The 27,086-nt window shown below is 41.6% G+C and overlaps 1 protein-coding gene across 3 annotated transcripts in view; it reads right to left on the minus strand.

The window, feature by feature from the left end:
• The window catches only part of PLPP1 (phospholipid phosphatase 1), a 57,710-nt gene extending 49,048 nt beyond the window's left edge, over positions 1-8,662 (minus strand). For 2 of the 3 annotated variants that reach the window (XM_027716333.2, XM_039385883.1), the window contains exon 1: positions 8,523-8,662. In XM_027716333.2, coding sequence (XP_027572134.1) covers positions 8,523-8,580 — 58 coding nt within the window. In that variant the 5' untranslated portion in view covers positions 8,581-8,662. The remainder of the gene's footprint in view (positions 1-8,522) is intronic. The other variant, XR_003539840.2, reaches the window with a different exon arrangement.
• Between the last annotated feature and the right edge of the window lie 18,424 nt (positions 8,663-27,086).

Below are 27,086 nucleotides of genomic sequence, written 5' to 3' on the forward strand. Positions count from 1 at the left end.
GAATACCCTGTCATACACCAGAAAGTTACTTTACACTGTACACACTGCTGCATGCCATCATGTTTAAGACAACAGAACATTTTTTCAATGTTAGACTGAAGTTTGCAGTGCCTAATGATACATCGTGATAACATAAACTCTGTCATAAGCTCAGTCAAAACACATTTTAAAAGGAAAACTGACAGTACGCTATATATTTTTGAGCCATCAGAGCAGCTGTTTTGTACTGATTCAGAAGACTGCTCAAGAAATCAGTTTAAACAGAACTTGTAAAAAATATTTAAGCAACATAAAGCATAGGAAGTCTTATAGTACTCATGTAATAGAGCAGGTGCTTGCTTTCCAGTTTTTAGTAGAAATTATCAGCACTAGATCTGTGATCTTAGGATTAGATATATCATTTTCTAGTGTTGATGGCTGTAGTCTTAAGATTAAAGAAGAGATGGGAAGAATGGTAAGAGCCTGCAAGCAGAAATAGTGACCTTACTTCCATGCCCAGGATCTCCGTTAGCATTAGACCCAGCTGTCATACTGCCTTGGAGTATTTTAACTTAATACTAGTACTGCAGTATAGGCTTACCTAAGAAAACAGAAGGTGAAGCTGTAACTTTCCTGAGTCAGCAGAAGCTACAAAATTCACTCAAGGAAACACTAAGAAAAGCAGACACTGACTGTGATGATGACTAAGATGAGTTTTGGAATTTAACAGGGAATAGTGTTCCTGACTATTTGCCAGGCTCAATCTCGCTGCCAGCCTTCTGTACCTTTTAAAGGCCATATATGCTCCCCATATATGCTTGCTGCACATCAGAAGGTTCCCTGTTATAATAAGAAGTTTATTCTCTCAGGCCTCTGCACTACTAGCTTCCAAACCAGCCCCTTCAGCTGGTAGTTCACTGCCCTTCTGTACCTTAAAATAAGGCAGATAAATTTAGGTAAGTACGTGTTCCTTACCAACTCAGTACTCCAGTTTCAGAAAATATTGCACCTACTGTTTAGCTTCATTGACTCAGTCATGTAAGACTCAGAACAGACTTACAGTAATCTGCAGATCTGCAGTAATAAAATAAACAGACAAAAATACACTAATATTAATTTGAGGTAAAAATTCCACCTTATTCTAAGAGAGGCAGAAGCTACTTGAGATGCTGAAATTTGATACACAATTCCTTCTACACTTAGGGCAAAAACAGAACGTAATTCCTGTTTGGTACAGTTTCCTCCTTCCCTAGGAAATGGATGACATAAAAAATTGTGACCCCTCTCCTATACCAGGGATGGTTAGGTAACAGAATGAATATGTCATGAGATCAAAAAAGCCCCACACAGCCCCTCTGAAAGCTGCATGATTAGCAGTGGCAGCAAAGGGGAGGAGGCACTAAAATCTTGGCTATGTCTAGCAAAACCCATTGTTACATCAGCACGATCACAGAAATAAGGATGTACTGCATATTTTTGGTTTCATTTAGCAGATTCTGGGTTTATAGATTCCAAGATGGGGGTCCTGAGTTTATATACTTACATTTTTTAATTCAAAATTTAAAAAAGCTTTGCTCTTGTTGCCAGATAGCAAGACACCACATGAAGGAGAGATGCCAAAACTGAGTTGAAGTACAATACAAATAAAACTGAACCTTAACATACTTCTGAGTCAGACTGCTTCTAGGTAACAGCTTTTTAAAGATGAATCTGCAAAGTCTATAATAGAGCAAGAACAGCCTATTCTTGTACTTGTCATTCAAGTCCTCTAACTCAATGTAATAACAGAGTGCTTGATAAGTGCACTAGACAGTTTCAACATTATCCTTCTATAAATCATATTCTGCTAAAGAAGCTTACTTGGATCTATTTCTGGCTTCTATGAGAACAAGCAGCATTCATTTTTACAGCTGGACCTGACTGTGCAACAAGAATTAACATACCAGAGAATCTGGGAAAAGTAGTTTCAAAAACACAATGCAGGTTTATCAACAGACAGTTTTTAGTTCTGTGCCTTTGATATCAGTCTCATAACTCAAAAAGGAAAATTTCTCCCAGAAATTGGGTCAACTCATTAGCAGTTGATTATTAAACAAGAAGAGACAGGCATAAGATTCTTGATATACACAACACAGTTTTCTTCCAGTTTTAAAATTGCAGGTTGAACTACTCTGCCTGTTAAATTGCTCCTGGGTCTACTCACAGGGAGGACTGAGAGGTCTATTGCTACCACTGAAGTGATTAGCTGTTCTAGTGAAGGTCTCCCTGGGGTTGGAACTAGATGATCTTCAAGGGCCCTTCCAACACATGGCCATTCTACAATTCTATTATTAGTGTTTCCTGATGTAGTGGTAACTATATAATTCCAAAAACAGTGTCAGAAAGTATCTTAAGTAAATCTTGCTTCTTCGAAACAGTTTTAAATTGTTTTAATTTTGGTCAAAAGTAGTTGTTCACTAGTTATCCATTATCTGAATTTCTAGTATTTGTATATTTTTCAGTTGTCTTCAGTCAACTATTTTACCTGAATAAAACCCAAGAATTAGGAGCTTTTTTTGTAAGATAGGGGATAAGGAAAAGAAGTGCCATCACCAATCTAAGCAGATACATCAATAAAGCAAGGTCATTTTAAAGCCTATTTCTGTGGGTGGATATAGGTTTCTATGTAATTCTGTTCAGCAGGTTTGGCTTTTTTTCATTCAAGGTGAGTTTGTTTTAATCCTCCTGGACTAATTATGAAAAGAGGATTGTCAATCATTGGGGATAGTAAACCCATGTCACTTAGAAGGCTACAAAACTCAAGTTTTCTTCTCACCAGGTACCTTCAAGAGTTGGGTCACCTCTTTGTGCTACCTGCCTTCCATGGCTCCAGTGTAGTCATAAAGAGAAGATTACAACAGCTTTGTTCTCTCATCAGCATCTGGTCAGCAACAGTGGTCCTACACAAAACTGTGCAGTAGCAGGCAACCAGGAATCAACTCTTTACTTCCCCCCCACCAGGGCTGTGATTGTGCACCTTCAAACAAAGCTGCCTTCAGTCAGTATGAATTCATACTACCCAACTCTTTAAAACCAGGTCAGTGTGTTGAATCAGCTCAGCACAGCCTTCAAAAGCACCCAAGCAGCTATAGAGGTGATGCAGGACTTCTTCAGTTGTTAAGAGATTAGCTATTTTATCATTTACTGTAATGTGGTACTTAAATTTTCTACAGAAAATGTCAGAAGCCCCTTCTCTCCCATTCCATTACACAAAGGTCACTGTCCTCACAAAAGCATGCTGCAAGAGCCCTTCTCAGTGCTTAAGGTCAAAAAAAAAAAAAAAAAAAAAAAGAAATAGCTAGGACTCAAGCAGCCGGTAAGGAACCTAAGAGCTGATAAGAATCTTCCTTTATTATGCCAAGAGGAAAGAATATAGAGTTTAAGATTTGGCTCTTGGGAAGACACTGGAAGGTGACTTAGGATTCACCCATCACTGTATAAAGAAAAGTGCAAGAACTTCTGGCTTTGAGTCAGGAGTTAGTACAAGATATACTTTAACAGCAAAAGCTGGCAGACCAAGAATCAGACTGCTGACTTTGAACAATGTTCATTAACAAGTTGAGTTCTAACCTAAAGTTTTTTTGTAGGCTTCTGAGCAAGAGGGAAGAGAGTCTCTGATAGAGCATCTTCCTTTATAAGGAGAAAATAAAAAGTGAACGTTGCAAAGAAGAAAGCACAGTAGGAGAGGAGAGATTTTCCCAGTTTTAGGTGGCAATTAGGTTTCCTATGAACAGAGCATGTCAATGAGTATCATGGTACCTAGGGGACAGTGTCACTGAAGACAAACTGCTCTTTCACGTATACTTGTAACAATGTATTCATGCACTAGAAAAAGTACTTAGCACCCACATGATGTGGAAAATAAGAATGGTGACACATGTCAGTGAGTCACAAGTAACAGAGGAGGAGGTTTTATTTGAACTAGGGCAATCAGGAAGTGCTAACCCACATAGGAGGCAGCCTTTCTTGACTGAACAGCAATACTGTAATCATCACCAAGACTGCTGCCTTCAGTGACGGCAGGAGCAAACACTCCTAAAAGAAAAGAGCAGCTCCTAAAGCAAAAACATTGTGCAGGGTGTGCAGTGTGATCCAGCTATCTCACTCTCACTGGTCATATACTGCAAAAGCAAACTCGCCTGTGCTATACACATGTATCTGCTGTTTAATGTATTACCCTGTATCACAAAATATCCCAGCAGTCTTTAAATAGCAAGCTTCAAGTGATCTAAGCATTTAGTATTTCTGGGTTTAGTTCACATGTCCTGTTTGGAAGGACTAGAAGTCCTTCCCTTACTCAGAAGTAATTTCATGACAAAAAAAATAAAAAGACTGACACAGAGCAGCAAGGCAGTAGGAAAGTTTTCAGCTAGGTTCTTGAACCAGCACAGGTTAGGACACAGAGAGGAAGAAAGAAGAAATCTCTACACAGAGAGGAAGAAAGAAGAAATCTCTACACAGAGAGGAAGAAAGAAGGAATCTCTACACAGAGAGGAAGAAAGAAGGAATCTCTACACAGAGAGGAAGAAAGAAGGAATCTCTACACAGAGAGGGAGAAAGAAGGAATCTCTACACAGAGAGGGAGAAAGAAGGAATCTCTACACAGAGAGGGAGAAAGAAGGCATCTCTACACAACATAACTATATTGCACAGCAGTTTTAAATTTAACTGATTAATTCTTTACTATTTTCAACATATTGCAGAAAAGTAGATCAGAACACAAAGGGATAAATTCTTTAGAAGGCTTCAATTTTTCTGATCTTAGGTTTTACATATTCTTGCATTACACCAGCCATCACATACTGACAAGTACAACTCCCAATTATTTATGATAGCTTGTCAGTAATTGCATAATCAGGCAAGGGACTAAAGGAAAATGTGTTGTATTGCACCCCCACACTCAATTTAGGCATGAATTTCAACAAGTTCAGGCCAGAAGAAAGTCATCCCAGAGTCTAGCGTGACAGAAATGTTTTCATTATGGCTCCAGTCACCATTGCAGAGCTAACTTTAATCTGCACCTTGTCTTAGTGAGAGTTTGATCTAAAGATAAATGTATTTAGTAGTTCTTTCACTGATTACAGGAATATTACCGTGGGTTTCACAACTTTGTTCTTTAACTGTTGTTTACATCCCTTAATGAAAAAGGAGCCTGATTTTTAATCAAACAATAGACGTGTAAGAGTGGCAGGGAATATATATATAGTGCCTAATGAAGGCATCATTTGCAAGCTAACTAATTAAGCTAGTCTAATAAGGTGTTATTTTTTGCCTGACAAACTGCAAGTGTAGTAAACCATAAGAACCAAGTCTCAGTATCTTTGAAAAACGGTTTTACTATTGTCTAGAAATGTCAGTCTCTGCTGTGCTATATAAAATGTCTCTCTATCAGAAAACCAAGAAGGGAGAAGTAACAGAAGTATGCGGGAGAAAGAAACCCTGCAGTCCAGGCCACTCATGCTTTCCAGTGACGGATGCATCTGACTACTGTTCCCTGGACTGTACAGAGCAAGGGAGCTGTTGTCTGCAGCACTGCAGAGATGAACACGGACATGCAGCAGCACACACCCAGCACTGCAGATCAGCACACAAGGAATGCAGAAACAGCCGCCTCACACTATTTAAGGACAGATACTGCAGAAACCTGCAGCTTCTTTTTTTTTAGATTACAGAACAGAAAGCTAGTTTAATGCTGAAACACCATTGTTATTTTTAGGAGAGGATTACCACATTGATAAGAGGGAAAGAGTTATTATTTTCTCAAAGCACCAAAGACTTCTTTCCCTGAATTCTCTCTCCCTTATTGGGTAATAATGTGGGTGAGGAAGGGAGTTTCCTTAAGGACAATTAAAAGCAACCTAGACTTAAGTTTCAGGCAACCAAACTGATCTCATGGTTTAATGCCACATAAAGGGGGAGATGTTTTTCCCCTCCTCCTTTTCTCCTCTCCCTGCATGCTTCCTCTTATTCTCTTACCTCAGCTCCGTCTTAGGCACTTGTCAGACCTTTCAATAAAACCATTTAAATGACAGAAAAAAAAAACCGAAAATCACTGTATAGTTCTTTTCCCCCTTCATTTTCTTTTGAAAAACTTGTGTTGAGAAAGAATGTACAAAGAATGGCTTGACTAAAACAGGAGCAAGTAAGTCAGACACACGTAGAGTCATCTGCTACTGCGGTGAGCTTATGGGTAAGTCAGGTCACTGTAATGTGAAGCTGGTCTTCATAGCGTTTAAACTTCCAGTTTTCTCTTGGAGGCCTCATAGTCTCTGTAGTGTCTAGAGACAGTAGATACCACATTATCCACATCTGCAAGTCACTTTATCTGGGCAGTTACCTTGGTAATTTGAGCAGATATCAAAGTGCACAAGTGGAGAGAAGGGCAGGGAAAAAGTGAGAGTTAAAGTCCACAATCAACAGTAACTATTCTTTTTACAGTAAAAAAAAAAAATTAAAATAGATTCCCCCATTAGACACACATAAGAACGATGTTCTTCTAAGGGCCTGCCTCAATCACATGGGAGCCAGAGAAAAGAGGAAGAGAATTTGGTCCTACATCCACTATTTTTCCCATTCCTACACATATATAACTTTTTTGTCTCAGGTGCAGTTTCACTAAAACCTGCAACTTGATGCGCTTAGAGTCACAGGTGTCAAGAGACTTCATATCACGCACTGCCTGCATTTTTCAGACTATTAGTAGGTAGTAAACAAGCCCAAGGGAAAATAAAAAGCCTGGCAACCCTCCAGCACGCTGGGACACCAGATTAGTGCATCTGTGGTCCAAATGCTACACGGGGGAGGGCAAGAGCAGGGAAAGGTATGTAAACTGATATTAGACTGCAGAGCAAGGTCAAGAATCTACCTTCCAAGGTAATGAAGTAGGGGGTAGAAGTAGGGAGAACCCTCATTCTTTCAGCTAGATGACCCTCAAGTTATGTCTGCTACAGTCCTAATTTGAATATATTTTGTTTTCCTTGATTATTCTAGATTACTTACGATATGCCCATATGCTTCAAACACAAAGTATATGCAGAGTGAAAAACTTTTGCCTAATCGTAAAGATTTTGTAATTACAATTATCAGAACAGACAAAACTGCTTCACTGACCTTAAGGAGAGTATGAAAGTTTAAGCCTCACTACAGCATAGCTACCTAAAACTTCTGATCTGCATAAAGACTGCTCCCACTAGACCACATGGATCCATTATCATTCTGCAAAACCTCTCTCTCATATAACATTAATTCCAAGCAATGCATCATTTATTCTAATTTTGCTCTTTCATGGCATTTAGCTACAGGTACCACTGCAACTGGAAGCATCTAGCAAGACAAAAATGTTACTTGTTATGTTCATACTAATGCTACAGACATCTTCAGCCAAGAGGGACTTCATGTGCCAGGTCTGAACACCACACTCTGAACATGATCAGAAAGTGCTTAGATTTATTACTTAAGTACTGACATTGTTTGACGCAGAAGCCAACATCCAAAACTAACACCTCCTAAGACTGACCAAGAATCACATCTTCAGGTAGTCAGGACACTTCCCAGGCTCCTAAAATCCAGCGGTGCTACAAGTCTTTACAAATGAAGCTGCCCCTTCGCTGATCAGTAACTAACAGTACTGCTCTTTACACTGTCATTACATGAAAGGAGAGAGTTAATGCAAATTGACAGGACATGAAGTAGTTTCATTAGAGAGACCGAACTAGGAGAAAGTAACGTTGGGAAGGCTCTGTTATTTGGGCTGGCCAAAACAAGCATTGCAGCAGAGTGGCAGTGTGCTGTGGCTGTTTCGGTTCAACCCATGGCCATCACCGAGGCATCCTTCTGGCCCGACACCCGTCCCTCTCTGCTGCACACGGACACGAGGGCGCAAACACCGTGCTCTAAGAAATGCCCTATTTCGCTTTCAGCCTACAGCTACAGCGGTAGCTTACTGCCACCGACACCGCACGCAACTCAACCTTACGGCGAACCTCCGCTCTACAGCCGAGCACCATCGCGTCTGTGCCGGACCCCGGGATGGATGAGGCGTGGTCCCGTGTCACCAGCCCCTTCCAGGACAGCTTCCCGACCCACCTGGGCTAGCAAACATACCCCAGGCAACAGACATCTACCAGACATCCACCTTTCCAGCACTGCCTTTTGCCACAACCGGTTTTCAGCCGACAAAGAAGGTTAGGGAAGGAAGAGTGAGGATATCAGAGAGAAGAGGGAGTTCCAGATGTCAGTGGATAAGCTGCAGCATTCCCTCCCCGCGAGGCTCTTCCCTTCCCCTCCCGGCTCGGGACAGTAACTGGAACCCCCCCTGGGAGGGCAGAGGCAGGAGGGAGGGCAGGGCGGCAGGCAGCGGCGGGAGGAGGCGTGGGGTGGCCGGAGCCCGCTCGGAGGTTGCGGGGAGGAGTGGGAGGCGAGCATGCGGTCAGCGCGGTGCCGTGCGGGGGCAGCGCGGCGCTCCGAGGGCGGCCCCCAAGCCCCTCGGCGGCCCCCCGACCTACCCAGCAGCACGCAGAGCACGTCCAGCGCCACGAAGGGCAGCCGCGTCCTGTCAAACATGCTGGTGGCGCCCGGCGGTGACAGCGTCGGCCCGCGCGGCGGGAGCGCGGCGGCAGCACGGAGGGAGGGAGGGAGGGAGGGAGGGAGGGGCTCCAGGCGCGGCGCTGCGACGGATCGTGCCCCCCCCCGCGCTCCCGGCACCGCCAAGGAGCCGCCACCGGTCGCACTGCGCTAGTACCGCCGTCACGGCCCCGGCACGGCTTTAAGGCGGCCGGGGGAGGGCGGCGGGGCCGGGCTGGAGGGAAGGGCGGGCTGGCGGCGGCTCCTCGGACCCGCCCCGCCCCGCCGGCCCACCCGGCGGCCGCCGCAGCGCCTGGGCCAATCGCGCCGGGGACCGCCCCGGAGAGGCGGGGAAACAATTCGGGCCGCTCCGTGAAGAAGGGAGGAAGGGCAGCCCCGGAACGCGCCTTGCTCGGCCGCCCGCTCCGCTCGCTCGACGCGGCGGTGGCCCCTCGTCCCCCGAGGGTGGGTGCCCCGGGGTCTGCCCTCACCTGCCGCCCCCAGCCCTGCCCCGATGTCACACGGGCCTGACGGGGCTGGGGGGAGTCACTCCTCCGCGGAGAACATGTAGAACACTCTCTGGGAGAAAAATCTCCGGGGAGTTTGTTTTTTTTTTAAACAAGGAAAAAGCTGTTTCTGCCTCTGGAATCACAGAGTCACAGATTCGGCCGGGTCAGAAGGGAGCACAGTGGGTCATCTGGCCCAACCTCCCTGCTCAAGCACCAAGAAGAGCCTGGCTCCATCCCCTTGGCACCCTCTCTTTAGATATTTATAGGCATTGATGAGGTCCCGTCTCAGTAGTTTGTTCTCAAGGCTGAACAGGCCCAGCTCCCTCAGCCTTCCCTCCTAATAGAGATTCGCCAGTCCCTGAATCATTGTTGCCTTTCACTGGACCTGCTCCAGGAGCTCCATGTCTCTCTTGTCTTATGAAATCTGGGACACAGCACTCCATATGTGGCCTCACCAAGGCTGAGTAAAAGGGCTGGAAGAGTGCTGAAAAACTGTAAAAAAAAAATTGCAAAACAGCTGTGAAGCAAAGTTTCAGTCCAACCCAACCCAAAGCAATCCTTTTCCTTGTTAAAAGCTTTTATTTGGAAAGAAGACACTTACCATCGCAAAGAAAATGTTTTCTGCATAACCACATTATTTTATCAGCATTTATGACAAACTGGACAATTTTACTCACCGGTGTTGTTAGCACTGTTGGGCACATATGTGTCACTGCTTCCATGGATCACACTTGTGTTTTGTTCAAGGCAATCACAAGTAGGATGAGGAGCACTTCCCACACACAAGCTTTTCTGCCATTTTTCATGTATTCCACTGTCTAATTCTCTAAACAGTTTCACTTTGTGTCATATCCTAAAGGCTGAATAACAGGTTTGACAGATCAACAAGAAAAATGAGTTCTTGAAGTGGAAATGGCTCACTAAATATGCTGCATCTTCAACTGTGCTGTCTAAAAAGGTACAAAAAGTAGTTCCATATAGAATATGTAAGGAAGCTCTACACAAAAGTCAGTACAGGAGATCCTGATTTTCTCTCGATGCCTAGGCATCATCCCAGCTATGAGTCAAAACTGGCAGTTCTAGAGATTAAAACTACCCTTGATTTCTGTAAGTGTGGTGTAAATTACAGAACACATTTTCCTGTGCAAGTATTCTGGGATGGTTTCATGGAGGTAGAAACCCCTATTGTCTTACAGCACATGAAGTAATGGAACAAACTGGAGCACAACCTGGCAATGAGGAAAAATGAGCTTATCTTTGTGAGAACTGCTGCTGAAAGAAAAGTGTGCAATCTGCTCTGCTCCTCATAAAGAAGGGGGATTGTTCACAAGGTCTTAAATCAGGAGTAGATAACATCCCCAAAATTGCAAGATGGTTAGAAAAACCAGAGGACAAGCAATGCAAACATTTCACACACAATTGCCTTAATTGCTTTCTTCAACCTCAAAGCATCAGCCTAATCTTGTTCAGGCTAAACAGCACACAGCCCCCCTGACCACACCCCTACGCAGTAAATTAGAGACTTAAGAGATTGCATTAATTTAAATGGATGTCTTCCCAGAAGAATGTAAGAAAGATAATGATTACATGTAAAAACACCTGGAAAATCTACTGCAGCAGCACAGCATTCACTGAGAGAAATTAACCACGCTTTATTGTCCTGCAGTTTCTACATCTCTGTTTCACCGTTGAGATGTAGCTTGCCTGAGGGAAGAGGCATCTCTGCAATCTTCTGCCAGAATTCAGGGAAGAAAGCAGTCACTCCAAACTTTCCATTGCACAAGGGATATGAGCCTTGCTGTTGCAACCCTACTCCTACCACTAGGCTTGCTGCGTCTTGGAAAACTCCAGCTGAGCACAGTTTGGGGGATTAGGGTAGCATTGCACAGTTCTAGGCTCTTAGAAGGTTTTTCTTGGCCTTATTCTGTGGGCAGGTATTAACCATGGAAGCATGCCAACCCAAGTACTTTCGGCCTGAATTACTACTCAGATTAGCAAAACCCTACATTATGCTAGGATTGTTGTAGCATAAGTACTGCATCTTCAGATATGTTGTTATTTCATACAAAAAGGATGTTTTGGTGTAAACTGAAGAGAGAGGGGAAAAAGCCAAACCCTGCATGCTTAAGCACCTTTACAAATAACAGAGTAACTGCAGTAACAACAAAGCCCAGGGTGGCAGAAGTGGTGAACTTGATTCGAGAGCATCTGGAGCACTTCCATTCCCAAGGGGATGGATGCTGGTTGATTATAAACACAAACAGAAATCATGTTCAGCATCAGTTAGAGGTTTGGGAGGGGTTAACTAAACAACATAAATATCAGAGTCTCTAAATTTCATTTTTGCCTGATATTGTGAGAGTTTTGGTAGAATCTTCCAACCTCATGGCATTTTTCCTGTGTAGGCTTTGCTTGGTATCTGTCCCTTGCAGCAAGGTGCTTAGATGTCCAGTACTCAGCCACCATAGTGACCTCATGACATCAAGTCAGAGCCACACATATGCTTAGCAGGGTCTATGCTAAAGAACATTTTTGGACCAAGTAAAAATGAAGGCAGCAGACAAAGCTCATAAATTATATTGTCTCATAACCCTTCATTACATTAACATGTTAAATTACTCTTAATATTACCCTCTAGAACTTAGGCTCTCCTAAATATCTTCCCCTCTCATCTATTCTCTTGTTTAGTATGGTTATTTAGTTTGTTTGGTTTTACAATTGTATCTTTCTGTTTGTTTAATGGAGAGCAGTGAGCAGCAGTACACCAAGACCAAGTTAAAGCCCCGTTAATGTCTTTGTTTTCTTCTGGTTCTATAAATCGTCAGTGTCAGTGTTGTTTGCCCATCCTTCTTAAAAGTTTTGTGTTTGCCAGGATTAAACTCTCAGGAAGTTTATCATCAGTCTCTAGTGGTATTTGTGTGATAATTAATTAGTATTGGCCCAACAGGAACAGGACTCTTAACTGTAATTAACATTCATATAGATCAGCAGCTTCAGTAAACGATGGGACTTTCCCAGGCTTGTTTCTCTGTAGCTTGTTCTGGGGTGGGAGGCAATAGCTCTGAATAAGCTGCTACCACTTAGGAAAGGGATGAGAGGGTCACGGTGGATAGTTCTGGGAAGCCATCCTCTGGGTGCTCAGTGAGAGAACACCATGCCAACCAGCACACTGGGAACGCTATTAGGAAAGACATTGAAAGAAATCTGACAAATATCATGATGACACATTACTGAATGCCAGCAATCCGATATCAAAATGGATAAGTATAAGCAGAGAAAGTGCAAAGGAAGGCAAAAAATAAGCATTTTTAGAACTTGCATACAACAGCTCCAAGGTAGGAGAAACAGAAGAACACGATTTTTCAAAATTGAAAGGGAATGATGGGAGAGGAATAGGCTTTATAAAACACTGATCTAGAAAACATAAAGGGCAGGGAAGGTTACATGTGTGACAAGCATTGACTACTTTGTATCAGCTAAGAAGGAGGGAGAACTTCTATAAGGTGTCAGACAACAGGACACCTTTACAGGAGAATATTGTGTAATGTTTTGCCTCAGAGTGCTGTCGGGCACAAAATTACAAAGGAGCCAAAAGGCATTAGGTGAATTCATAGAAGACAGGTCCACTGTTTTAACAGTGGATCCTGATAGTTACAGAAATATCAGAACTTCTGATTTCCCACGTTTAGAAAGGTGTGCTGGGAAATAGCAATTTCTTAAACTCTCCCTTAACATCTGCTGCTGGGCACTGTTGCAGTTTTGCTGTTCTGGATAGACTTCATCTGAATGAGGTCTTCATATGTTCAAAGCCAGTCAGTAAGCCCAGTGTAACACTGTAAAGTACATTAGTAATAGCAAAGATTAGAAAGTTCATACATGTTCTAATGTTCTGTCAGATTCAGACTCTGCAATACTTTTCTGTGGTATTATGAATTTATCTGCAAAAACCCCTCTCATGCAGTAAGACCTACATAAGAGGACAAGGAAGAAAGTCTGCCAAGATAGCCCATCTGAATTTGTCCAGGACACAGGACTTGTCCCTTACAAAATTACATACTCTAGGATAGTGTTGTGACCTGAGCCTCTGAAGTCAGCTGACGTCCCTTGCACAGAATGTTTCAGGAAATAGAATTTAGATTCCACCAAAATATTTTAGCCTCATGTCTCTTCTTTTGTTTGGTCTGCCCACTTAGTTGTTTTCTTTCTTTTTCTCCAACATCTCATGTTTGCTTTTTTTTTAACAAGGGAGCAGTGACCAACAAAAAACATTTATATTTCTAATAAACAAAGCATGAGGAGTTTACTGTCTTATCTCCTTTAAATCTTTTTCCTTTAAATACCGATGACACTTGCTTAGGTACTTCACCTCCACATCTCTCTTGAACTGTGTTGTCTATTCACCAAACAGCTCCTGTTGTCAGGCTGATTTGAGATTGTCACCTATGGCTCTTCACCCCTTAGTCCTCAGCAAATTCAGATACCTGAAGTGTTCTGCTCCCCCAGTTTGAGGTCAAAGTTACAAGAGCATTTCCACAAAAAAAAACTCTTTTAGTAGAAGAGACAGGTTATTTCTAAAGATCAGCCACAGAAATAAGGATCAAGCAGACATTACCAGACAGCATAAATAATAAATTTAATATTCATGTCCATGTAATGAATGAAAATGTACTAAAACCCAAGGGTATAGCTTTGTTTATATATCTTTAATAGCAGGTATCATACAGCCTCAGAGGATCATATAGGGTATTCTAGAAAAAAACACTTCAGGCTGCATCTACACAAGTTAATTAAGGGGGACCAGCACACACTAAACAGGTACTAGTACACGATTGTACTGTTTTATGTGTTAGCTCACAAATGGTGTTGTTCAGAACTATCACAGGCTGGGGAGCATTCCCCATGGCAGTTTTGCATGAGCCATGCTATTTTGATAGGAAGAAAAGGCAGATGTGTGGCCATCAGCTGTGCAACTCTACCAGCTGGCCTTAAGGGTAAGAAACTGTCCCTGTTTACTCTTCATTGGATTTCATTATTTGTTTCAATTACAGATATTGCTCTGAAGCAATAAGAGATTCTGAAAGAAAGAATGTCTCAAGGGAACTCACAAAATATTCATGTCTGAGTGAAACTTTTATTAAAGAAGTCTTATGATTATTGCAAATTGGAGTGATTTAGGGGCTGAAGAATTTGTGTCCTCTGGCTTCCGATTTTCCCTTTTCTTCCCTTCTTGGTCATGCTTTCCCGCCAAAACAGCTAGTATAACAGAGGTAGCTCTGGCAGCAGTAGTTCATATCAAGAGATGAACTTCCACAAGGTAAGCTTGTACTTTAGTACAGTGTTATATACTGTTTCAGTTGTCAATGTTGGTTTTGTTTGAGCTCCACAAATCTGTGACATTTTTTTCCTAGTGTCACAGATCTGAAGAAATTTATTCACAAGTTCATAGCACTTTGTTGTTGTTTTCTTAAGAAATCATAATTATATTGCATAAAATTCAGCTTTGGACACATCTCCCTGCACTGATAAAATGTAGTTACAATAGCCTAGCATGTAAGTAATGGCAACTACAAAAACAAATTATGAGAGGGCTTTAAAAGTGTAGTAACTATAGCCAAAGTGTCACCAGAACCCTAAAACTGGAAGAATCAAGTAAAAAGGAACCTGCTTCAGCACTGATGGTAGAGCATGTTTATTTCTTGTACCATTGAATTATTTTTCACATAGCATGATCAGGGTCAATTCCTGCTCCAAACAAAATTAGGAGTGAAGAAGAATAGATCAACAGATAATTGCAACGTTAATTATTTAGAATTATTCTTCAAAACATTATGCGAGGATTTGTGTCTTAATACAATCATTATGTAATGGAAGATTTTGCCTCTCCATCTTCTATAAAATAGTATTTGACTCCTTGAAATAGTCGTCAAAATTGAGCACAAAAAGCCACAGCTGGAGCTGCTCCAACATACAAAGAGTTCAATTATTGAAATCACTTCCTCTTGGTTTGCATTCTACATGCTGAGCAGGAAACATGGGATTTCACTTTGCTGTCTTGTCCCTTTAGATGGATTCACCCTCATGCTAACACTAGATTGAGTGCCTTAAAGCACAAGTCAATGTCTCCTGTAACCTATTGCCAGAGCACAGAATGTCCAGATTATAATTAAGCCCTGACCACTTGGTATTTACTTTCGTTACACTAATACTGCGAGGCCCCAGTAAGATTGGAGCCAATTGTGCTATGTGCAGCGCACAAACAGCCATTGCCTCAAAGATCTCACAGAGCAGGGTGAAAGAAAGAATTATTTTCCACAGCAGCAAAACCAGCCTTAATTTTGCTGCTGTTTTCCTTCAGGCATTAATCCCAAGAGAGAAGAGGAATAAACCTGTCCCAGATGAGTCATCTGTGCAGACGAAAGCATGAAAACATTCTCATATCTCCTGTTTTATCTTTCCCTTCCACATTGCTGCTCCTTTCCCAACTAAAATAATAACAAAATAAGAGTGAATTAAGCACTGGGCAGGGATACTGTAGTGTCTAGAGCACCAGAAGCAGTGGAAACAGGCAGGAGTCTCACTTGATGGGCTCTGGCTCCTGTAGTCAGAGCAAGCACTTGGCAAAGGAAAGGAGAAGGATTATATCTGTCAGAATAACTTTTATGGGACCCAGCTCTTCCAGGAATTGTTTAAAATCCATATAATGCTTTTGAGTGTTAATGCTTGTACTGGGACATTTGCATTAACAGATAAATGTGCAAGAACACATGTTTCCAGACATCTGCCTAGTGACCGCACATCTGAGCAGTTTGCTGAAACTTGGTCCAAGGTCCATGAGGTCCTTGGGCTCCTGAAATGATTTCCAAGGTTTGTAATAAATTGTGCTGCTGAAATGTACCACGGTTAAGCAATTCTCACATGATAGAAACAATATGTGGTGCACTGCACTAAACCAAATTGATGTTATTTTAACTTTTCAGCCTTTGAAAGCTTTCAGAGAGGAACACAGACATACAGAAGAAATTCATACCTACTGATGCTGTGAAATAAAGATGAAAATTTTTGATGATGCCCCCAAATTACCACCGTCTCAGTACAAGACTTGTGGATAATATAATGCTGATCTTTGTTGTGCATTGCATTAGTGAGAAGTGAGGAAGAGTGTCGTTTTTAAGATATGGCACTCGCTGGATTTCAAAGGAGCCCTGGTTGAACTGCTTAAGTCCCTCAGCTAGGTCCACATTTTTTTTGCCATGTCAGAGGAGTGAGGACTTAGAACGCGCAATGCCACAGGGTTAAGTGGTGGTGATGTCTAGGAAGAAGGGAGTTGTTTTCAAGCACAAAGGGCACTGCAGTGTTTTTGAGTTTCCCTTCCTGGTGCACACCTGGGCCTGCATCAGAGTGTGAGTCAACAAAGAGGTGGTGCGGGCTTTCAAGGAGCTTGGATTTGAATGGGAATGCAAGCCATGAGCTAATGTACACCATGTAAGGATACCATTCCTTTATGCCAGGTAGGGAAGACACTGCTGCTGTAATGCAGCTAGGTACTATGAAGATAAATGTCACAGAAATGTCATAGATACTACTGTCATGAGTACAGAATTAGGGCACAGTTTAAGTGTGTTCCTTTCTCCAATGCTATTATTGTTATTATTATTGTTACTGTTATTGTTAAATTCACAAATAACAATCTGTTATCAGGCTACACATACACTGCACATACTTTGTATGACCAAAGCAATTAAGAGGAATAAAAAGGCCGTGCAATTTCTAAAAATAGGCCAATGGGGAGTATTTCATCCCAGACTCAGCAGTTGGCACAGGGTATGTGCTGCAGTAATTTATCGTTAACCTGATGTTTGTTTTCCTTAAGAGTCCACAAAGCTTGTGATAAATTAACTTATACTGGAGCAGCCACAGCAGGCTGTCAGAAGTACCCAGGACCGAACATGACTTCTATTGCCCAGTTACCTGTAGTCTTAAAAAATTATGTAACCATTAATCAATAAAAATTCTGAGTGGTTTTACACTGTGTTTCTTTGCTTAATAAAAGGTTAAGATGAAAGCTACTGGAAGAAGTGGGAGGGTGCCTAGTTAGAGCATATAAAGGCAGGTCTATAAAACAAGTTATTTGGTTCAAAAGTGACGTGTGTGATGCAATGCAAGATTACATCTGCTAAGTATGTTCATGGTATGGTTTGGTTTCTATCAAGTCATTTGTACTGCTCCTGTTTAAAAAATAACTAGTTTTATAAAATTATAAAAAAACTCCTCAGATGTCTTTAGAAATCAGGCATCATTTCTATATGGTAAAGAACCTGCTTGACTTTGTCACATTTAGAGACAGCTGACAGAAATGGTTCTCTAAGGCTCATGAGTAGGAAAATCACTGCTGTAAGTCTCCCACATCTATTACGGAAAAGAAGGGGGAACTCAGCTTCCCAAATCTCACATCTCTCATCTGAGTGCTTTTACTGCTGGATGTGGGCAGAACATAACCCGTCTGCTTCCTGGCTGTGATTCAAGGGACAGTTAGGCATGCCCTGGCCCTGCCCAGTTAGGCAGCAGGTGACAAAGACTGGAGAAATCCAGTGTTTTGCATCTCCCTTGCTCTCACATATGAGGTAGGCTCTGAGCACTCTGTGACCCCATGGATGACTGTAGACCCTGTAGGCTGCATCCCAGACATTGTGGATATTAAAGTGCTGTTGTCTAATAGGCCTGTTAAGCATTGAAGACTTTGTGAATCAGACTCAGCATTGACACCATCACAGAGCTATCAGTCTTCAGCTGAGACCCTTCCTAAGTGTATTTCTTTAATCTTACTCATCTTTGCTGAGACATGTCTGCTGAAATGCTCAATCCAGTCTATCATATGTAATTGCTTGCAAGATGGGAAGCTTCCCATTTGCCTGCAGTTTGCTTGAAAGACAACCATGTTGATTTTTCTTACATTTTCATAACTCAGAACACACCTGTATTTAAATGAGACTGTGTGTATGTATGTACCTATATTTCTGACTAAATAAACCTATTTTAGTAGGTTTAGAGGAGGAGGATAATTCCATTTGGTGCTAGATTTTACTCTAAGAGGTAGAAAAAAACCAGTGTGTTGTAGACAGATTATGGCATTGGGTAGACAGAGGGACCTCCTGCCATTAGTGCAGTTCAGAGTCCTGCCTGGATCCTAAGGCTTCAGAGACAGAGGTGAAGCTCTGGAGACAGAAACAATTGTCAGTGGGAGGCGAAAGGACGCAAAGGAAATCCAGAGGTATCCCCTGACATGCTTATTACTGCACAGCACATATGTGATTTTATTAGTGTTGGTGCCCAGCCTTGCAAGAAATATTTTGAAATTGAACAGTGAAGGTGTACTGAATGCATGGTGGAGTGAGAGGTGGGGGAGTCTCATTTGAAAGCATCAGAGAAGTTAGTGACTGTGACAGCCGAGGTGAAAGGCTCAGTGGGTAGCCCTAATATAGGAGGACATTAGTTAAATTACAAAAGTGTTTAAAATAAAACTTCAGAAGTGTTTTAAATTGTATTCAATGGAAGAAAACAGTGGATTGCATTCTGGGTGTTTTTTGGAAACACAAAGAAAGGTGACAGGGATGGATTAGAGTATTCCAATACAAAGATCCTGGGGAAACTAATTCAGCATCAGTCCTTCAGGTTTTCTCAAATAACATGACAGGATATCTAGTACAAAAACATGCTGAGAAAGGTTCAGATTCCAGAAACACAGTGACTCATGCATTTCCAAAACAGTGTTGTAACAAGCTGCTGTACAAATTTTCTGCCTTATTATATGTAATGCATATTCAGTGGTGCTGCTGGCACACTTCCTTCTGACTCAGTACAGAACCACCGCCTGAATTCAAGAGTTAGGCGACCACTGTGCGGCTGGAGCTTCCGTCATTACAAACAGATGTAAAACAAATGTCCCAATTCCTTCTAGCCATCAGTATCCTTTTACAGATGGCAGAGTCGAATTAATCTCTGACCTGATTACGGTGTGTAAAGATGGGCACTTACTTTCTACATTTCTGTGCTCTTTCAACTGACTACAACAAATTTCAGTTGGATTAACATTCAGCTCCAGGGAGCTGGACTCTTAAGGAAAAGGAATGGGAAGTTGGAAGGGAGCATTACTGTGTACATGTTTATTCTTTCTTTCAGTACCTAATGCAATGTCTTAATGCTACATGTCCTTTCCCGTGGATCCTCCTTGTACTGTGTGTTTGGCAAACTCTTAAGAAACATGGGAAAACATGTGGAGAGGTGAGGAGGAAAGTTTAAGTGAAAAGAATGACAAGTACTGGCCTTAACCATACTGACATGAAGGGATTCACTGATGCCAAGGAGCAATATAACTTGCCTACTCCACTAGACTGGAGTAATCCTCCTCCATGGTAACTTCTTTCAGTTCTCCCCTTTCTTCTATCCTGGGTCTTACTGCTAAAGAGAGGGATTTCAGCCTTTGGGAAATCTTGACCTATGTAGGCGTTCACTGCAGCTTGTAAATGAACCAGAGGAAAGGGTAATAATAATGAACAATTAACAGCATTGAGCCTGGACTGAATTGATTGCAGCCCAATCTGTTGAAAATGCAAAAAGTAAGAAACAAGACTGCAGTCAAAAATTTGTGGTCTTCTCTAATCATTAGATACTATCCAAGAACACGAAGAATAGCAAAAGCCTCTTTTCTCCTTCTTTTTCTTTCCTTTTAATGTACTAGTGGATTCCTTGAACAAATGACATCATGAGCTTCTATGTGCCTTCCTAGTAAAACTTTCGCCCTCTGTAAATGTCACTGTTTTCATAACATGTGGAAATCTGGAAATAAAAAATTGTATCCCAAAGGCAATTTAATTGAATTGATAGTCTGGCTTGAAGGAGTCAAGTCTGAATTTCTTCCAGAGCACATTACGTGTCTGCTGAAATAGAGTGAATTTTTCAAAGGTTGGGTGTTATCTAATGTGTGCTGGAAAACCACCTTTGTAGATTTGCATTGAGGCAAGATGGTATTTGAATCTAGTGGAATCCTTCACATATTCATATCGCCTGAAGGCTGGAAACTATCACCAGCAGGGTAGCTCAAATGACAGTAAAGATACAGTTCAGGCAATGGAAAATGAGATAAAAGCAGTTGTTAAGACTCAAATTTTCTTGAAAACACTTTCTGGGTTTTTTTCACGTCTTTCCTGGAGAGGTACTGGTTCCCAGGGTATGTTGTACTGGATCCCAGGGACAGCTCAGATAAGTACAGTTTGACCCATGAATGGACTTCAGATGTAAATATGGAAAACAGCTTTTCTTGGCTATCATGAGAAGAGTGACATACCATGTCCCTACGGCTCAGACTGAGGTGAGAAACTCCCTGCAACATTTCCTACAGTATTTCCTTCTCTACAGCATTCTCACTGGCCAGATCACAATTCATTCTTTAGCAACAGTGGTTTCCACAAATCTTACTCTTGGGCAGTAAAAATTAGACACATTATTGAAGAACAACATAAATCTGTTATCTTTTTTAACCTAGACCTAAGAAGTCCAAGAGAACCAGGTTATGATCTGGTTTAGTCCTATATGAAAAAATCCAGAGAGACTTCTTGCAATTGTTAATTTTTTTTTCTATGACCTTTCTACAACACCACTCTTAAAAAGTTTAGTTGCAAAATCAGGCAAATGGAGAACAGAGATACTGAAAGATGAGGAAAAGAGTGGGTGACTTTTATACTAATGCTTAGTTTCTGTTTCTGTAGCTGACAGGATCCGTAAGGTTTACTGATGTCTGGAGATCTCTGGGTGTGTGCACAGGAGTGCACAAAATAGCTGGAAAAATTGCCATTGTAGCCTTGGAAAACACAGCTTTTCTTCACAATTATGATTCATTTACACAACTGCAAGACACAGACCTAAGATCACAGCTGACAACACAGCAAATAATTAGGGATGCTCTACCTTGTCGGATATATTCATGAGTCATACTAAACAAAAAGTTATGCACCCACATTACCTAAGAATATTCATGTACTCCACTACATGACATTAAAAACCCCCAAACAACCAAATAACAAAACAGAGAACAATGCAACATACACACACCTGGGAAAGAAAAGAAATAAAAGCTGTAGAATAAGTACTGCCATAAAAAGCAGTAAAACTTTTGCCAGAGACCTTGTAGTCTCTTCCGCAGATTTACAACTGTGTTTGATCCTCCTTCTTTAGTTTCTCATGGGACCTTCATCTAGCTTTGTCATTCTTTATTATGAGACTGACATCAGTCAGCTGGTTTGTAGCCAGTTGCAAAAATAAATAATCTGGCAGGGAGATCAGAAATTACTGGAACTATTTGGTCATCTTGAAACGGAAAAAGAAGGACTACTCCAAAATTCTTGACAGCAAAAAAGGCACTTTTTAATGCCTTTTCTATAATAACTGTTTCATAGAAGTCTACAAAGTTCAAATTGTTTCGGTTTATTTAATGTTATATTGGTCTTAAGAACTGTGAGGAGGGCCAGCCAACAGAATCTATCTCCTCCAAGAGAGATGAATTTAATTTTAGCAAATAAAAATATATTTTGTTGGGGACATAACCTTTGAAAGCATAGAAATAATTTACTAAGGAGAATGACTTTTCATATTGCATTGCCTATAGTTTTATAAGTAATATTCTCCATTTGTCTCATAATGTTTATAGTCTAATATGGAACCATTAAGAGACTGAGTAGGCTTTTGCATCAGCTATATGAGCACAGTGTGTGATGGATTTGCATGTTTGACTGCACCATTTGCATAGTTTTCTTAAGAAATTCAGCTCTCCTGTGCTAAGATCATTCACTTAGAGCGTTAGAGTTCCAATCGCTCCACAGGGGTATGTAGTGACAGGCTGACTGCTTTTGAACTTGGCTGAAGCGAGAGCTTGGTGAAGCTTAGGAGTATCTTACTCATGTTCTTGTGAGGATGGAAACAATGACACAATGCTTTTCTCTGTCTCTGCATCTCTAGGTTTCTTACGTGGAATTGCATGTCCTGAGGTACCTTTTGCTATTACATGCCATTCTTCTTAATTTCTTATTATTTTTTCTACAGTTTTGGTGTGCTCAGTATGGTATTTTATCCTCTTTGAAAAGTTCCCAAAGTAAGAACATCAAAGCAGCTCACAGAGTTATACCAAGTTTAGCAGTGATGATGCATCTGGTAGTGGAAGGGCACCCCTCTCAGGCATGAATGGCTGGAAACTGGACAGAGCTTGGAGCAGTTGTGGCTGTATTACACCTGTATTACACCAGCCCATTCGTGAATGCTCCCTCCCCTTTACTGCCAGTGGGAAATGCACCTCTTGAATTCACCCAGGCCAACACATAACATGAGCTCAATATCCTTAGAGCCAGAACCATGATGTTTTACTGTTCCTGAGAGCAAGGCCGTCAAGCTGACTGCCACCACACTCATCCTCTTGATGGACTGGAATCAAGGTGGCTGTATGATGCAATTGATCACAGCGCAGCACAGGCAAACTTCAGGACAAAAGAGTACTTCAGGGGTTCAAGCAACAGCAGGTAGATGTATGTTGTTTGTGTGTCAGACACATCCAGTGGTGCCCTCTCCAAAACTAGTCAGCACCAGAATGGGAGCGCTTAGGTTTTTAGACCCCCAAAAGAGACTCTTCCTACTTGAGCTGAACAGGTCAGTGGCTCCTCCGCAGAGACACCTGATGGGCTACACAACTGTTCAATTACCTGCTGAAGAGCTGCCACTGGAATGCCAGAACGGGGACAGCTGGCAGTTAGGTTAAGCAAAACTGAATTAGTTACTCTAAAAATCAGTGTGATACAATGAACAAGTGATGGGGCTGATGGAGAAGCAGATGGCAGAAAACGGAGTTCTGAGTCTCCCATGACTTTATATATACTTTGGCTAAACATTTTAAAATAAATGTGGTCAAAAAAGTTCACAGCTTCTCTCCAGCTGTCTCCTGGCTTGAGGTTTGTGGGTCTAGTCAGTTATGAAGGTAGTGAACCACATGGAAATTCACACAGCACTTAGAAGAGGGAGGATCTTTTAAAGCTCTGGGACCATTCCTTATAAATGTTTTTGAAGAGGACAGAGTGCCCTTAGTGGGTTTTTTCTTCCCCAGAAATACATGACAGCATCTACACACAACAGATTATGCACCAAATTTAGCAAGTTCAGCTTGGTGCATACTTTCCATGTGGTTCAAGTGCTATAAAACACTCCACAGAGAAACGCTGCTGACAAATAACTAATATGCAAAATACAAGTACATAAGGGACACACAAATCCCAGACTGCAAGTAAATTTTTGCCCAAGGAGTCAAAAAAAAAAAGCAAGATCCACCCTGGGATGAAACAGCCAGCTAAGAGTACTCCAAAGGTGTATTCCTGTATGAGTTATCACTGCACTAAAAACCAAACCAAACCAACAACACCCTCACCTCACCAAAAAAGAAAAAAAAAGCAGACTGCTTCCCACTTGTGTTCTGTGATTTACTTTGGTGATCACCTTTTTAGTGAGTTTTTTTAAAGTTAAATTTGTTATTTCACACTCAAAAATACAGCATGTAAACTGTGATGCAGGTCCCACTGCATCTGAGTAACAGCTGCTGAAGTATACCCAGTTTCTTGTGTGGAGAGCTGAGTCCTGTTGTTTCTGATGGAATCTTCCTCTAACTGCCAACATTTTTCAAAAGCAACTTCTCGAAAGGCTGAATCAGTGCCCACTGAAAGCAAAGGGAAAGATTCCTATTGATGGCAAGTGTCCCAAGAAAGCCAGAGGTCTAAGGTGCCCTTGCCAGAAAATTTTGCTTACGTACATTTTGATGACTTTTAAAGCTTCTGTTTTTGTAGTTGTCTTTCGTATGGATCTTACCATGTGATTTTTTTTCCAGACACTTCACATACGGGATAAAGCAAGGTTGATGTGTTTCTACCCCTGATTCAATAGAGAAGATCATTTTATCAAACTAATTTTCACAGAATCACAGAATATGCTGAATTGGAAGGGATCCACAAGGTTCATCGAGTCCAATTCTTAGCCCTGCACAGGACCATCCCCAAGAGTCACACCATGTGCCTGAGAGCATTGCCCAAACACTTCTTGAACTCTGTCAAGCTTAGTGCTGTGACCACTAAGAGACCTGCTTTAGTCAGGGTGCAAAGGGAAGCGTATGCAGTGTTTAAATATTCTGCTGTCCAATGGCCTGATTTTCCCTGTATAAACACATGGGATGAAGGTAAAAGACTCAGTCATGTGTTAAAGAAAATGGTGCAGTGCCCTCACAATAAAACCATAGAAGCCAGGTTTTTAACAAGTTTACTCGATGGCTGAAGTTTACTTGCAGTTTGGCCTTGGAGGCAAGTATAGACATTGCAGAGCAGATGGGAATTGTGGGCAGATTTCACCATGGAATGAAACGGGACAGTCTCGTAAACTCTCAGGGAAGGTGTAGAAGTCTGTGGTCATGTACGCACTCCTTTGATGCCATTTAATAGCAACTTATTACCAAGGTGCAAATAAGGTGAATAAACCTGTCTGAAAGGGGTTCACTGGAGCAGTTGAGTTATCTGTGAAAACAGACAGGAAAGGAATGAAAAACCATGCACCTTTAGGTAAGAGTTTATTTCTGGAGAAGCTCTAGCCCATCATTTACTGCAATTGCTATGAAGGGGTAGCTAGCTGCCTGCAGAAAGTACATGTTGTCTGTAGTATAAACAAGTGCACTCAGATTGCAAAGACTGTCCTCTTCTGTTATTGTTTAAATAAACTTGGATTCTTCTGTTGGAGCAGAAGCAGGAACAGCACATGAAGTCACAACTCACTGTTCTCACACTTTCATAGACCAGTGTTTTAGGCCAGACCAGTTAGTTTAGAAAAACGTAATACCCATCCCGCCCCTCCCTACAGCTTGAAGAATAACAAATTTTGTTACATCTTTGATATCCCAACTAATTACTCAGAGAAGAAATCTCAACTAGCTGGAGTTTGGCTATAGTTTACCCTTAACTTCTCACTCCTTTGGTGTACAACGTATCAAGAGGAGAGACAGGAAAAACACTTGAACCTGAAACAACACTGTAAAAATAGGGAATTGTTGGCATAAAAAAACATGGAAGTAATTTCAAAAGCTTAATAAATCTAGTATCAGGAACACTGCAGTCAAGAGTAAACTGCTCATGCTAAGTTTCACAAAGGCAGGATGTGATCTTTTGCTCATTGTTGTGAATCTGGCTGCACCCTAAATAGCAGCTATATTTCCATAACAGAGGGCTTCAGTTATAGAAATGTTCTCTCTCAAGCCCAAGGACTGCAGACTGGGTAAGTGAAAGTCAGCCTTCCCTAAGTAAAGTGTTGCACCTCTAGAGGAGAAGAAATGCAGAGCGAACACGGGCTCTTCCAAATTTCAAATGCACAAAGCATCACTGGCAATCATCTTCACTGTCTCAGCCACTCTGTATCAGCCTAGACCCCTTGAACTCTTATGCTGGAAGGTGAAGGGATGTACCTGAGTTTGCTTACGCTAACTTGGGATCCTGACTTGGGGTCTTATTACGCAAAAAACTAGGCACTCACTGAGGATTTAAATAAAAACCAGCAAACAGCCTCTGCTCTCTTCCCATAACCGGCCTGTAATTTGAATGTCCTGTGGTAATTTCATAATACAATCTCTTTCTGCTCTAAGAGATGAAGCCAGCTGGACAGTGGGGACACTGTCTCTGTTTGATGTGGCATTTAGTATCTAGCCTGGAACTCAATGTGTAGGCATTTCTCCTCCCCTCATACTGCAGCTGAATGATTTCGCTGTGTTGATTTGAAATGACCTGACTAATCTCAACTTCCTCTAACAGTTTAATGAAATGTCAGAAGTTAACAAGCTCCATGGAATTGAAAAAAAGACCATTCAAACAATGATGAAAAGAAACACATGGACAGCAGTTTTTAAACAGTCTTTGGGCTATTGGATATAATTCAATGAGCTTTAGCCAAGCTGCAATATAAACATACTGAGATGAGACCAAAAAAGCTGCTTTTTTCATCTGGACTGTTTAATCTATTTCAGGATTACAAAAAGGAGGTATATAAGAAAAGCTATAATTAGGTAAATTCAAAAAAAAAACCTACCAAAAAAACCCAAAAAGACCCTTCCTGCCCCTCTCAGATCAGCTGGTGTTTGGAAATACAAACCACAGAGCAAGAGTTATGTAGCACTGGTTCCACCATCTGAAATTACAGGAGGGAGAGGTAATGATGATCTGGCAAGTTGAGAGTCCTGTTCCTTTCAAAGAGAAGTTTAATGGTGTTCTCAACTGCAGAAGAAATTAAATACACTGATTAAATACTCCAATCTTGCAGAATACCAACTCAGAGGGAAAAGCTTACACTGTACTCCCCCATCAAGCACAGTACAATGAGTTAAACCAAACATATAATGAATATTTTACTTCCTATTAGGAAGTTACTGAAAGCTCTACTAAAATAGCATTTTCATTACTGAAGACAGCTCCCAGATTCTGTGAACTGCTTGCAGAAATGAATTTCTGCTTCCAGCTGAAGAAGAGAGGGACAGTGTTTTCCTGGTACTAGTTATCACCAAGCACTAATCCTTTTCCTGTTATTAATTTTTCCTCAGGTACCTTCATATCCTTTATAAAGGTGACAGATGTTTAGTGCAGTTGTCCTCTGAAGCAAAACATCCTGAAAGGCAAAAACACACTTTCCAGAGACTACCATCTCTTTCACCTCCCTCACTACCATTTCATTGCATAGCCCGCCCACTGCAGCATCATTCTGGCTCTATGACTTCCCAAAATGCAGACTGTACATCCTAGATTCAACCATCTCAGTGCCCAGAAATTCTCTTCTCCTTCCCACCACAGCTCCAGCACTCATTTATACCGCTGCTGCCTCTTCAGCTTTCTGCCTTTATGCCACGCTGGAGGGACATCCATGGACATGGGCTATAAAGGAGTTTAGGCA

The sequence above is a fragment of the Pipra filicauda genome, unplaced genomic scaffold (assembly GCF_003945595.2).
Source record: "Pipra filicauda isolate LSUMZ 115617 unplaced genomic scaffold, ASM394559v2 scaffold447_size767260_pilon, whole genome shotgun sequence".
NCBI classification, from domain to species: Eukaryota; Metazoa; Chordata; class Aves; order Passeriformes; family Pipridae; genus Pipra; species Pipra filicauda.